This window comes from Pogona vitticeps, chromosome 2 (assembly GCF_051106095.1).
Source record: "Pogona vitticeps strain Pit_001003342236 chromosome 2, PviZW2.1, whole genome shotgun sequence".
NCBI classification, from domain to species: Eukaryota; Metazoa; Chordata; class Lepidosauria; order Squamata; family Agamidae; genus Pogona; species Pogona vitticeps.
The window spans coordinates 232800986-232814868 of record NC_135784.1 but is presented as its reverse complement, the minus strand read 5'-3'; the positions used below and the strand labels follow the sequence as shown (position 1 = coordinate 232814868).

At 41.4% G+C, this 13883-nt stretch overlaps 1 protein-coding gene across 4 annotated transcripts in view; it reads right to left on the bottom strand.

The window, feature by feature from the left end:
- Window positions 1-469: 469 nt before the first annotated feature.
- ENTREP1 (endosomal transmembrane epsin interactor 1) overlaps window positions 470-13883 on the bottom strand; it is an 80265-nt gene continuing 66851 nt past the window's right edge. For all 4 annotated transcript variants that reach the window (XM_072992187.2, XM_072992188.2, XM_072992189.2 and 1 more), the window contains one exon: window positions 470-1068. In XM_072992187.2, the coding sequence (XP_072848288.1) occupies window positions 865-1068 (204 nt within the window). In that variant the 3' untranslated portion in view covers window positions 470-864. The remainder of the gene's footprint in view (window positions 1069-13883) is intronic.

Genomic DNA, 13883 nt, shown 5'->3' with positions numbered 1-13883 from the left:
CACCAGATACATTAAACACATGTTAGAATTGGATCTGCTAGCAAATGTGAAGTAAAAAAAGGGGTGCTCCAGTGTATGATGAGCACAGCAACAGGCTGCCCAACCCCACCTCTCCAGCAATTCTGCATTGCCTTTGTCAACTGGTTCACATTTCCATAAGGAAACAGCAGCTAAATGTTCATTCAGCACCTTTAAAAATCTACAACCTACTTCACCAAACATCTGAAGGATATACTCTAAGCAATCTTTGCAACAACTCTTTATAACAATCTAATATCACACATGACAATACAGTGGTTTTCCGCTATGTATTTGATTCCACTGAATGACTGGCTTCAGGATACGTGTTGCTTGCAAAAGAATGTGCAGTACCACTCAGTCAGAAAAACAATGTTGCTTATAGCAACAGGGTGAAGAGAAAAACTCATGACTTCATTTTCATATAGTAAGCTCACACACTCACCCTAGGTTCATTTTTTAAAATTTTATACAATTGATTGTACCAGTGTATCACAATTGAAACCACAGACACTGGAAGCATAAAGCACTTATTGTGTATGTTTATAAAGTTAAACAGAGGCTTTTTTCCTTACAAATAAATGCTCAGTTATGTCTGTCCTACATCCCTAAAATAAAAAAGTATTCTTAACATAAACTAACTGCACCAGCATGTCCTTTTTCAAAATACAATTTGAATCTGAACAAATTAAAGTTTTTGTAAAAGTACTTTCTTCCAAGCTTGTCCTCAAACATTCTTTCCAAAAGCAGAAAAGATGAAATGCACATTAATCACCTTCTCGTCTATTTGCATTTTCACAAAATACCTTCTTAATCTGTTAAATGCATCTGATAAGAGAGAGGAGCTCAAAGCACTGTTTCCCGGACAACTCCAATAAGACTGTGAGGCCGTTCGTGCTCTAATCTCTGAGTTCTCCTCTCTAGCAGCTGGGTTTTTGCAGTGGTAAAAGTACTCACGTCCCCACAGCTCTCCAAATGCAGAAGTCCCGGGTGCCTTCTAAAAGGCAGTGTATGTGCCCTTGATGTAGACGGGAGAGCAGGGGTCATTACCTTCAAAAAGAAAACAGAAAAAATAATTTTAAAAAATGTGATATTTTCCCTTCTACCACTACTTTCCATAAACCTCTGTTTTAACATAGGGAGAAAAGCATTCACTTTCTATTTGGGGGGGACACATTTAAGTATCTTAAAATACCAAAACCAGAGTCATACAATGAGCATGCATTCTCTTGCTCCCAGACCGATTAACCTCTTATTGCTAGCTTCTAGTACTCACTTCCAGCTGCAACATTACAAGTTCATAATACAGTGGGCCCTCTACTTACGAACTTAATCCGTTCCGGAAGGAAGTTTGTAAGTCGAAAAGTTTGTAAATCGAATCAGGATTTCCCATAGGAATGCACTGAAAACCATTTACAGTGGTGCCTCGCACAACGATTGCTTCATACAACGATGAATTCACACAGCGATGGGTTTTTTTGAGGAATTTCCCCCATCGTTTAACAATGTTCTCTATGGGGGAATTTCACTTAACGATGTCCCTTTTTGCTCATTTAAAAGTGTCTTAAAATGTTTGAAACCTGTTTTAAATGCTTGGATTCCATAGTGCACCTTGTGAAACATGTGCAAACTTAATTTGGTTTTGTTCTGAGTCTTCATTACATTTTGGTGATTTTTTTATTTTCCCCATTTAAATCAATTGAATGGACAGTTCAATGCATTTAAATAGGGAAAACAAAAAATCACTAAAAATTAAGGATGACTCAGAACAACACCAAATTAAGTTTGCATAGGGTTCAGGAGGTGGGCTAACGATTGCAACCATTTAAAACCTGTTCCAAACATTGTAAGACACTTAAAAATGAGCGAAAAGGGACATCGGAAAAGACTTCAAAAGCACTGAAGCCGGCTTCAGTGCTTTTGAAGCTCTTCCGTTTTCGCTCATTTTTAAGGGTCTTACAATGTTTGGAACAGGTTTTAAATGCTTGCAATTCAATTGTGTATGGCTCGATGCCGTAATAATAAAATGTAAAATGCTTGCAATCGTTAGCCCACCTCCTGAACCCTATGCAAACTTAATTTGGTGTTGTTCTGAGTCGTCCTTAATTTTTAGTGATTTTTTGAATTTTCTCTCATTGGAATGTATTGAACTTTCTGTCCAATGCATTCCAATGAGAGAAAATTCAAAAAATCACCAAAAATTAAAGATGACTCAGAACAACACCAAATTAAGTTTGCATAGGGTTCAGGAGGTGGGCTAACGATTGCAAGCATTTAAAACCTGTTCCAAACACTGTAAGGCACTTTTAAATGAGCGAAAGCGGACATCAGAAAGAGCTTCAAAAGCAGGAAAACGGAGATCAAAGAGTCCTTTCCAATGTCCGTTTTCGCTCATTTAAAAGTGCCTTACAATGTTTGGAACAGGTTTTAAATGCTTGCAATCGTTAGCCCACCTCCTGAACCCTATGCAAACTTAATTTGGTTGAGTTGTCCTTAATTTTTGGTGATTTTTTGAATTTTCTCTCATTGGAATGCATTGGACGGAAAGTTCAATACATTTCAATGAGAGAAAATTCAAAAAATCACTAAAAATTAAGGACGACTCAGAACAACATCAAATTAAGTTTGCATAGGGTTCAGGAGGTGGGCTAACGATTGCAAGCATTTAAAACCTGTTCCAAACACTGTAAGGCACTTTTACAGAAGCGAAAAAGGACTTCGCAAAGCCATTGAAATGTATTGAGTCGGCTTCAATACATTCCAATGGAGGAAACATTGTTTCACTCAACAATGTTTTCTATGGGTTTTTTCACTTAAAGACGGCAATCTGTTCCAATTGGAACGGATTAACCGGTTTTCAATTCATTCCTATGGAAAATGGTATTTCACAGAACGATGTTTCACACAACGTTGATTTTTTTGGAACCAATTAACATCGTTGTGTGAGGCACCACTGTAATCTGTTCCGGCTGTTTCTGGTTTTTAAATCGAGCAGCGGTTTGTAACTCGAATCATTAGTTCCCATAGCAACTAATGCAAAGCCGGTTCATCCGTTCCTACCACTAGGGGCAGAATTTTTTCTTTTTTTCCTTTTAACCTAAGATGACTTAGGTTTTTTAAAAAGGAAAGAAAAGACGGAGGGAAGGAGGGAACAGATACCTTTTCAACAGAACACCTCGAAAAGCACATTTTCAGACAAGACAAGGACCTTTTGGGGGGGGGAAAGGGACAGTAAATGAGAGAGGGAACAAGCACCTTTCAGACAACAGAACACCTTGAAAAACACTCCTCAGCACAAAGAGAGACATGGCTCTGAACTCCATTTTTCACTTGCTTGCAAGCAAGCTTTCTTCCCAGCAGAATTCCTCAGCACAAAGAGAGACATGGGTCAACATTTTATCCAGACAGATTCAGAACACACACACATCCCCAGAGACACACACAGCAAGGAAAGATTCCAGCAAGCATGCAGCCATTTTCAAACTGTAAAATCTACCCAGCAAGACCCATCAGAGCTCAGAAACCCCCCACCTAGCCCTAACCCCCCACCAACGAGCTGCAAAAAACCCTGTACAGTAAAGTAAAAACATACTGTAGTAGTGTACTCACCCAGAACAGGCAGTCTCTCTGCTTAAAAAAAGATTGTCAAAAATAAAAATAAAAAAGCCAAAAAATTTTAAAAAGCCAAAAAAATTAGAATACTGTACTGTACTGCCCATACAGCACTGTACTAGTACCAGGCAGTACCAGGCAGTCTGAAGACTATCTTTCTATCCACTCTTTAAATGCTGGGAAGAGCGAGGAAGCAGACAACCACCCTCTTCGTTGGCCAACGGTTAACTGAAAGTTCGAATTTCACTCTTTCCCTGCCTCCCTCACCGTTTTTTTTTTGTCCCTAACTCGAACCACAGGTTCATAAGTAGGGCCCACTGTTTCTATGGATCAGATTCGTAACTTGGGCAACATTCATAAGTAGGGCCTGCTGTTTTCTATGAGATTGGGTTCGTAACTTGAAATGTTCGTAACTAGGGTTGTTCGTAAGTAGAGGGCCCACTGTGCTGTATACAATTTGTAACATTCTTTTTCCCCCTCCTGTCCGCACCCTAGAGTCAGACACAACTGGACTAAATGTCAAGGGGAACCTTTACCTTTAGCATTCTTTTTTATGGGGGAGGGCTAATTTTGGAGCTAGTCAGCATAGGTAGCTGCTCTAAAAACCTGAGCTGCTACCACTGCTGTTTCCAATCAGGATGCCAACTTATCCACAGAAATAAATAATGTCTTATTTCCTAATCACCTAGGCAACCATCTATGGCCCTGTGGCAGCTTCTGTTCCCTGTATATGGATTGTTTCATATGCCGAAGTCATCTGTTACCTGTTATCTCCTGCAGAGACAGGGCCATGGATGCCCAACAATGGAAGGGGCTAGATCAGACCCATATTTTAGGATCCTTTTAAAGAGCTTCAACCACAAATACCATTTTCTTCTTACTTAATCTTTGGAGTAAAACCTGTTCCATATCTCTGAATAAAATGAGAGCATTTATGTGGTACTGGCACTACTCCCACATAGCTAGCATGTGCCTGTCTTGTTTCTGTTTCACCTTGCTTAAAGGGCAAGATTGGAAATGTATCTGTGACGATTGCCCCACGTCACCCCTGTCACTCATATTCAGGATCTCATTTGCATGAGCCTATGAGAGGAGTGGAGGGGTGGAGTCAGCAGATATAAGAAGGTTTGGCAGAAGAGATGAAAAGGAGAGACATAGAAGTTGCAGAGAGAGAGAAACAGATAGTCAGGGAGATTGTGAGAACAGATACTAATAGAGATAAGCTGGTCAAGATTAATAGATAGAGCAGGTGGTGATTACTTATGTGGCAAGATATATGATATTTTAATTATTTGATTGGATGCATTGAATAAAGAACATCTGTGATTCTGATTAAATTTAATACACTTCAATAAATAAGTTCTGTTGGCAGTAACCAGACAAGTGTCTGACTAAAGTTCTTTATATACTGAGGATAAAGGAAATCCACTGGTAGCAGTGAGGAAAAGAGGGAACGTCAAATCGGTATCTGCTGGTGGGATGACATCGCGTGAGCCCTTTGCTTTGGGGAAACAAGCCGGGGCCACGTGGTAAACGTCACAGTATCTTTTTATAAATTCAGAGGTGACAAGTTATTAAATAAGAAAGAAAAAAGCCTGCACTTTTATTCATTCTTAACTAACACAGATCTTTTTTTTACTCTTTTATTTATCAACTAAGAACAAGGTAGGGAATACAAAGGGTAAAAGGAAGTAGGGGGAAAGAAAAAGAGTTAGGGGGGTAGGAGAACACAAAGTATACAATCATCCAATCTATTCATGCTATGATAACAAATCAACTTTCTGCTTTTTTACAATTTGTCTACCCTCCAGCTTTCAACTTACAGTTACATCTTAGTTTGAATCTATGTTACTCCAACACTATCTGGGGACTGAAGCCATTTGTATAATAAATCCCATCATTCACTTTCCTTTTTAATTGAACAGTCTTTCAACATGTCTGAAACAATATCCATTTCTGCCGCTTCCCATGACTTATCAATGAGTTCCTCTTGTTTTGGTATCTCTGGTTTTTTCCAATTTTTAGCATAACGCTGGGTAACTCTTTATCTCATCTATGTTGCCTGGTATCATACTCAATAAAAGCGATTCTGGGGTTAGTGCAGTTTCATTTAACTGTTATTTTACATCTTCGCTGGAGGATCTTCGCTGGACGGTGAGTTTCCAGCCCATTGGAACGCACTGAAGGGATTTCAATGCATTTCAATTGGCTTTTTATTTTCGCATTACGTTTTCGTTCTACAGCGATTTCGCTGGAACGAATTAACGTCGTAATGTGAGGCACCACTGTACTGCAATGTACTGTACGTGGGGCTGCCTTTGAAGACGGTCTGGCGACTGCAATGGGTTCAGAATCGAGCTGCGCAGCTGGTGAGTGGTGGAGCAGGTAGGGAACATATCAGGCTGAAACTGTTTAAATTACATTGGCTACCAGTTGCTGCCCAGGGCCAATTCAAAGTGCTTGTTTTGATTATAAAGCCCTAAATGGCTTGGGCCCTGAATACCAGAAGGACCGCCTCCTTCCATATGAACCTACTTGGCAATTAAGATCTAGCCAGGAGGCCCTCCTGAAAGAGCCATCCCTCAAGGAGGTAAGATGGATGGCATGTAGACAAAGGGCCTTTTCGGCAACTGCTCCCAGATTATGGAACACCATCCCAAGTGAGATTCATCTGGTGCCAACATTGATGACGTTTCAGCGCCAGGTCAAAACCTTCCTGTTACAGAAGATTTTTAATTGAAATAATATCAACTGTGGATCCTGATGGCAATTTTTAGAGCATTGTATTTTAATTCTTTTAATCTTTTTATTGAAATCAAATTGTTGTAAGCCGCCTAGAGACCTTTGGGTAGTGTCGGTGGCATATACGTAAGCTAAATAAATAAATGAATAAATCTAACATCATCTGTTTCATCTGATCTACTATTTGGCTAAGTCGTTCATTTGCTTGCTAAAATCCTGCTGTTACAGTATTTTGCATGGTAGTCTGCCATTCTTTGTCTGATACTTGTGCCATTAATTTTCCCAAACTTTGAGACTGGGCAAGAAAGGTCTCCAGCATTTGGTGCTTTAGTTTTTTTGGAGGCCTTTTTGATCTTTTCAATGAGGGGGGTTTGTATAAATAATACTATATCCTTCACCAAAGTGACCAACCCTCAAATATACCACCTACTCTTTCAGAAGTTTCCACTATTTTATCAACAAACCAAACCCACAATCAAAAACCTCCCCTAGGATCTTTCTCCAATCTTTATACAGATGTTATAGTATATAAATCAACTTTTAGCTCAGCAGCTTAAAATACAACTGTGGCAAAAATATTCCTTCTTCTCCAGAAACCTAACAAAGTTCTATTATCAGAGTCCCACACAGTCCAGCGAAAAAGTCCAAGCTAAACAGCAATCACAAGGTTTCAGTCTCTCCAGTAGGTGTCCTTATAATCCGTCGTATGTTCCGTCCATTAATCCAAAGATTCAATCCAGAACTCCAGTCCTGGTTTTCCTAGCTCCACAGTCCACCCTCAAAAACGTTATTTCTCCCAGATCTATGCTGTTCAGAAGTCTGGTACCATGATGTTATGTTTCTGAGTCCAGTTTCCTTGCTTCTAAAAGCTCATTCCTTCTTCTCCAGAAAAGACGGGTTACTTACCTGTAACCATGGTTCTTCGAGTGGTCATTCTCTGAATTCACACAACAAGGGTTAATCAGCGCCAGCGATGATCTCCTCGGAATGTTCTAGAGCTTAAATAAAAGAAACAAAGTTGTAGGTCATTCATATTGCGCATGCTCCTCCCACCCCCTCCTCAGTTCCATTTATCCGCCACTAGAACCTCAGTTATACTGAGCAGGACAAGAAATGTAAATACCAGTGACGGATAGTGGGGAGGCAGGGTGGGATTGTGTGAATTCACAGAATGACCACTCGAAGAACCATGGTTACAGGTAAGTAACCCGTCTTTCTTCATCGTGGTCTTCTGTGAATGCACACAACAAGGGTGACTAGTCAGCTAACTCACCGGACGGAGGGACGTCACTGGAGTACAGATGTTAACACCGCTTTCCCGAAGGACGCCTCTTTCCGAGCTCTCAGGTCCAGTCTGTAATGGGCAATAAATGTAGAGACGTTAGACCACGTGGCAGTTCGGCAAATATCGGGGACATCAATGCCACGTAACAGAGCGGTAGATGAGGCCACTGCCCTCGTAGAATGAGCTCGAAGTCCATCGGGAGGAGTTTGGTGCATGAGCTGATAGGCTAGTGAGATTGTGGAGACTAGCCACCTGGACAAGGTCGACGGTGAGGCTGGTAACCCTTTCTTTGAACCAAAGTAACACAGGAAAAGCCTATTGGATAAATGGAATTGCTTTGTCCTTGAAACATAAAAGGCAAGGGCTCTCCTAACGTCCAACATATGAAGCATGCGCTCAGTATCATCAGAAGGATTCGGAAACAAGGTAGGTAAAATCAAGGGTTGGTTCAGATGGAACTGAGAAACAACCTTAGGAAGAAAAGACACATCAGTATGCAAAACAACTTTCTCCTTAAAAAATTGAAGATAGGGTTGATCCACCCGAAGCGCAGCCAATTCACCAGCCCTGCGGGCAGACGTAATGGCTACGAGAAAAAGGGACTTGAGAGATAAAAGTTTTAAGTCACAAGTAGCCATTGGCTCAAAGGGGGGTCTCGTGAGGGTATGCAGCACTAATTGTAGAGACCACTGAGGTACAGGCAATTTAGTTGGAGGACGAAGATTCACTACACCCTTTAAAAAGTTCTTAACAGTCGGATGCGAGAACAGACGAGAAGCCGACGAACCAGGCGGCTGAAAAGAAACAATCGCCGCTATATAAACCTTCAAAGTAGAGACAGAAAGGTTAAAATCGAAAAGATAACGAAGAAACTGGAGCAACGTAGACAAACTGACTGGAGATGCGACGAGGCCTCTAGAAGCTGTGAATTTCAAAAAACCTTTCCATTTGTAACTATACAGCTTCGTGGTGGATGGTTTTTTGGACATAGCTAAAACCTCCTTGATCTGTGGGATATCCTCCACGCAGTTAGGTGTAGGGTTTCTAAGTCCGGGTGAAGTATCTTGCCCGCATCCTGTGTCAAAAGTTGAGGATGAAGAGGGAGCCGGACAGCCTCGTGGGACATCGACATCAACCTGTGGAACCATGGCTGGCGGGGCCAGAAGGGTGCTACAAGGATGGCCTCCGCTCCGTCGTACTGGATCTTGAGTAAGGTCCTCTGCACTAACGGGAACGGCGGGAACAGGTAAACTAGACCCATGGTCCATCTTATCATGAAAGCATCCCCGGAGGACCCGACTCCCCGTCCAGCTCTGGATGCATAAAGAAGACACTTCTTGTTGTGAGCGGTAGCAAACACATCGATGACAGGAGTGCCCCAGCGGCGACACAGGAACTGGAATACGTTGTCGTCGAGCTGCCACTCGTGTGTCTGCGCTGTGTCTGTGCTCTTTGCCGATCTTAGGATCACAGAGTGACAGCAGATGGTCGAAGGTGCAGAGGAGATTTTTAATTTTTTTAAATTTTTCCTTGGAGTTTTGTTTTGTTTTTATTGCTGACCTAGCTTAGGCTAGATTGCCAGCAGAACATGGGGGAGCAAGAACAGTCGGCAGCCGTGGACAGAATCTTGGAAGTGGCTTCGGGATTTTTCAGGCAAGCCAAGCAGAAAATTCAGGAAAGAGATTCGCTTATAGAGCAGCTTTACCGGGAAAACTTACTTTTAAAATGTCTTTTAAGCACAGAACCTGGCTTGATGCAAAGGTTTTTCCAAAGGGTTCATTTGAGGATTACTGCAACGGGACGCTCCAGACAATTGGGAGCGATCTTAAGATGCAAGATACTTGCGTGGAAAGAGTTAACGAGGCCCAGTGGAATTCTAATGAGCATTCCAGAGGAGACAGTGATTTATCATACGTCCAAACAGAGGATTTACAGGCCCCGGAGTCGCGTGCAGAGGAAGGAATGCAGGAGAAAGAGACATCGCTTCACCGAGCTGTTTCCGTGGAGGAACTAGCATCGGACGACGCAAGGGAAAACTGCAGTGCTCCAGAGAACTTCAGTGCATTGGAATGCAGCTCAGCTCACCCCTCAGTCCTTCTTCAAAGCCCAGGACAGGTGAGAAACTCTGGAACTATGGGTTTGCTTGCTAAGAGGGAGGAAGTACTGCCAGAAGGCCTTTGCTTAGAAGCATTGGCAGAATCTCGTTCATTCCCGGACTTGAGAGAATGCCCAGCATTAGTGACTATGTCAGAACAGGAGAGACAGCTTACTGTTCCTCAACTGCCTGAGCAACTGGGAACTGTAGGATCTGAAGGAACTTGTGTGGGGGAAAGATACCAGTAGGATGATGTAATGGAGACTCAGCTCAATTCTTTGCTAGGACTTGTGTCAGCAGATCTTGATACATGTCAGATCTCAAACAACCCCCCTTCTCTCAGCCCAGAGAGAACAGTGAAATTAGATACTGTGAGATTGGCGGGCATTCCTTGGACTTCCTGGCAATTTAGCAGGGAAGCAATACTCCATAAGGGGGAACTAACTGGAGCAGGAGAGAACACATCAAAGCAGACCGAAGGAGATAAAGTACCTTTACCAGAGACGTTGAGTAATGCTACAGGAGGAGTTAATTGCACAGAGACCTTGCAGCATGTACTTTCAAACTGTTTTAATGGTACAAGAGAAGGTGATGCTAATTCTGTAAGCTTGGTTCAAGATAAGAAACTGCATTTAAACCTGTCAGGTTGTGGGACTCTTTCTAACACAACCAATGAAGGGGGAAGCGCTAACTTTTTGGGATTACAAAGTACTGATGTTTCTCCAGAGACTGAAATCATATCTGGAAACTTTGGCCCAGTACCACAGTTAATCTTCTCAGAAAGATCTGTAGAAAGAAAAGCAGAGGTTTGGGACCATACTGATTTTCGACAGCCTATTTTCCAAGGAAGTGGTGAGAATGCTGATACTGTTTCTGAGGCTATGCAGAGTACTCCCGAGGGAACTTTGATGCAACAGCGGCCTCTTGTGACCAAACCTGATAGCACAGCTAATTCAGCAATACAGGTTTTCAGGGGTGTGGCATTTCTGGACCAAGACGTTCCCAATATTGTCCCTGTGGTTGCAGAGGTAGACCAAGAGAATAATGAGCAAGGTGGAGGAAGTGATGAGGAGGTAGATACTGGCGTGGAAGGCATTGATCAATTTAGCCCAGGACAGATATTGGAGTCTGTGTTAGCTAATCACCAAAATGTTTTCTCGAATTCACCTGGAGAGACTCATATGGTGAAACATTCTATTGTAGTTAGAGATGATTTGACTGCTGTTTCTGTTCCTATGGACCTAGAAGGGACTAAGGGCAATTTAGTGTCTGGAACTGTTGAAAGTCTTATTTCACAAGGAGTGATTGAACCATGTAGAACAGCTGTATTCAATACTATTTCAGTGTGTCAAGGCAAACAGGATGATCTCAAAGTGGAATTAGATTTTAGCCAGTTAAATAAGTTCACTGAGACAGAGACTATTCCTACAATCAATGTTGAAACGTTGGTAGAAATTGTTGCAAACGCTGAATGCATTTCTGTGGTTGGAATAAAAGGAGGTCTTTATCAAATTTTAATTAAAGAGGAACATCGGCCTTATACGTCATTTACTTGCCCTCAGGGAATTTACCAACTCAGAAAGTTAGCACCTGGAATGAAAAATACCTATGTTACTTTTCAGAAATTGGTTGATGAGTTGCTTGGTGATTTATATTACGTGATTGGCTATGTAGACAACATTGTAATTCACAGCCCTGATCCAATGTTACATGTAAAACATATAGAAACGGTACTTTGCAGGTTGAGGAGCGCAGGATTGAAAGTGCAAATGGATCATTGTGTTTGGTTTGATGGGAAGGTGTCTTACCTAAAATATTGGATTGGAAATAACTGTTCTCTACCTGAGTATTTCAGAGTGAAAGCTATTAATGATTGGCCTGTTCCTACAGAAAGAGAACAGATATTGGTATTTTTAAGATTAGTTGACCATTTCCAAGGATGCATTAATGGTTACAGTGATTTGGTGTCACCTCTAAAGAAATTAATAAGGAAAGCAAGATCTGTTGCAATGCAGTGGACATGAGAATAGGAACGTATTAAATGCATTTTAATATGTTCCTATGAGCTTTTTAATATTGCTTAGCAATTAAATCACTTAGCGATGTTTTTTCCGGAACGGATTAATATTGCTACGTGAGGCACCACTGTATTTCTCAATCTGATTTCCTTGCTTCTAAAGCTTTAAGTCCATTCCACTGTTATTCACTTCGGGATTTTTTCCAGAAACAAAAATTTTTTGTATCACTCTCTCACTTTTGGTCTTGAACAGCCTGCTGTTTGAGAGTCAGTTTTGCTTTTGAGGAAGCAAACTGGTAAGCAAGCTTGCCGCTCTTTGCCTTCTTTCGGCCAAATATTTTCACTCTGATTTCTTTTTCCACTTAATGGGACTGTTCATAAATCAAAGGCTTCCACTTACCGTGGTGCCTAGACTTACAAACGTCCCTAATTGTGAAAAATTTGAGATACGAAAAGCTCCGGCTGCAAAATATTGTTTCGACTTGCGGCCGGAGCTTCGAGTTATGAAAAAAAATGTGGGGGAGGCAGGGAAAGTGCAAAACTTGAACTTTCAGTTGATCATTGGCCAGCGAAGAGGCTGTTTGTCTGCTATCTCGCTCATCCCAGCAGTTAGAAAATGGATAGGGAGAGAGTCTTCAGACTACCTGGTACTGCCTGGTATTGCCTGGTACTGTACAGTACTGGCCGGTACTCTACTGTATGGACTGCATTTTGGGTTTTTTAAAATTTTTTATTTTTGACCTTTTTTTTTTAAACAGAGAGACCCATACACTGTACGGTATTTACTGTACTGTACAGGTTTTTTTGCAGCTAGTGGGGTAGGGCTAGGTGGGGGCCATTTCAAATGTGAAAAGTAGACTGTAATATTAAATTAAAATTAAATGTGAAAATTAGACTAATTTTAAAATGTAAATTTTATTTATTTATTTTTGTATTCTGTGATTTCTAGGGTTTGTACACTGTGACCTCTCTGTTGTTTTAAAATGTGTGGGTTTAAAATGTGACTCCAAAGTCTTTTTTCTTTGGTGATCTATTTGCTGCAATAATGGTTGCTGGCTGTTGATGCAGGCAGGCTGTAAAATGCAGTTTAGATTCCACAGTCTTTTTTTTTCCTTAAAATCAAAAAATATTCTGTGAGGGGCTGTGCTGGCTGTTGATGCAGGCAGACTGTAAAATGTTGCTGGATTCTGTGGCTTTTAGGGTTTGTGTACTGTGACCTATCTTTTGTTTTAAAATGTGTGTGTTTAAAATGTGACTCCAAAGTCTTTTTGTTTTAAAATCAGAACATTTTCTGTGAGGGGCTGTGGTGCTTGTTGATGCAGCCAGGCAGGCTTTAAAATGGAGTTTAAAACGGAGTCTACTGTAGACTCAAGGCTCTCCCCCACCCATTGTCTTAGCTCTCTCTCCCTCTATGCTCTCTTTTTGTGATTAGGGGTTCTGTGCTGGAATAACACTTGCTGGATTCTGTGGCTTCTAGGGTTTGTGTACTGTGGTGTGCTAAACAGTCATGGCTCCAAAGAAAGAACAGAGCAAAGGCAAAAAAATACTAATCTCAATTGAAACGAAAAAGGACATCATCAAAAAGCATGAAGATGGCATGCATTTGTCTGATCTAGTCGCTGAATTCAAGATGGCAAAGTCAACCATTGGCACCATCTTAAAGAAGATGTCTTGAAAGACACTAGTGTGGCAAAAGGAGTCACAATCCTAGCAAAGAACAGGCCACCTCTAATGAAGTGGAAAAACATTTACTGGTGTGGATGAATGAAAAACAACTGAAAGGGGAAAGCATCAGTGAAACCATCATTGGTGAAAAAACGAAGAAGCTGAACAGTGACTTAATAGAAAGAAGCCCCTCTGGAAGTGCAGCGCAAGAAGAATTCAAAACCAGTGGGGGGTGGTTTCAAAAGTTCAAAAAGAGAAGTGGCATCCACTGCATTATAAGACATGGGGAGGCTGCAAGTTCTGACAATGATGCTGCAGAAGCCTTCAAGTTAGAGTTTGCCAAATTCATCAAGGAAGAAGACTACCTCCCCCAGCAAGTCTCCAACTGCGATGAGACAGTGCTGTTCTGGAAGAAGATGCCCAGGAGAACCTACATCACCCAGGAGGAA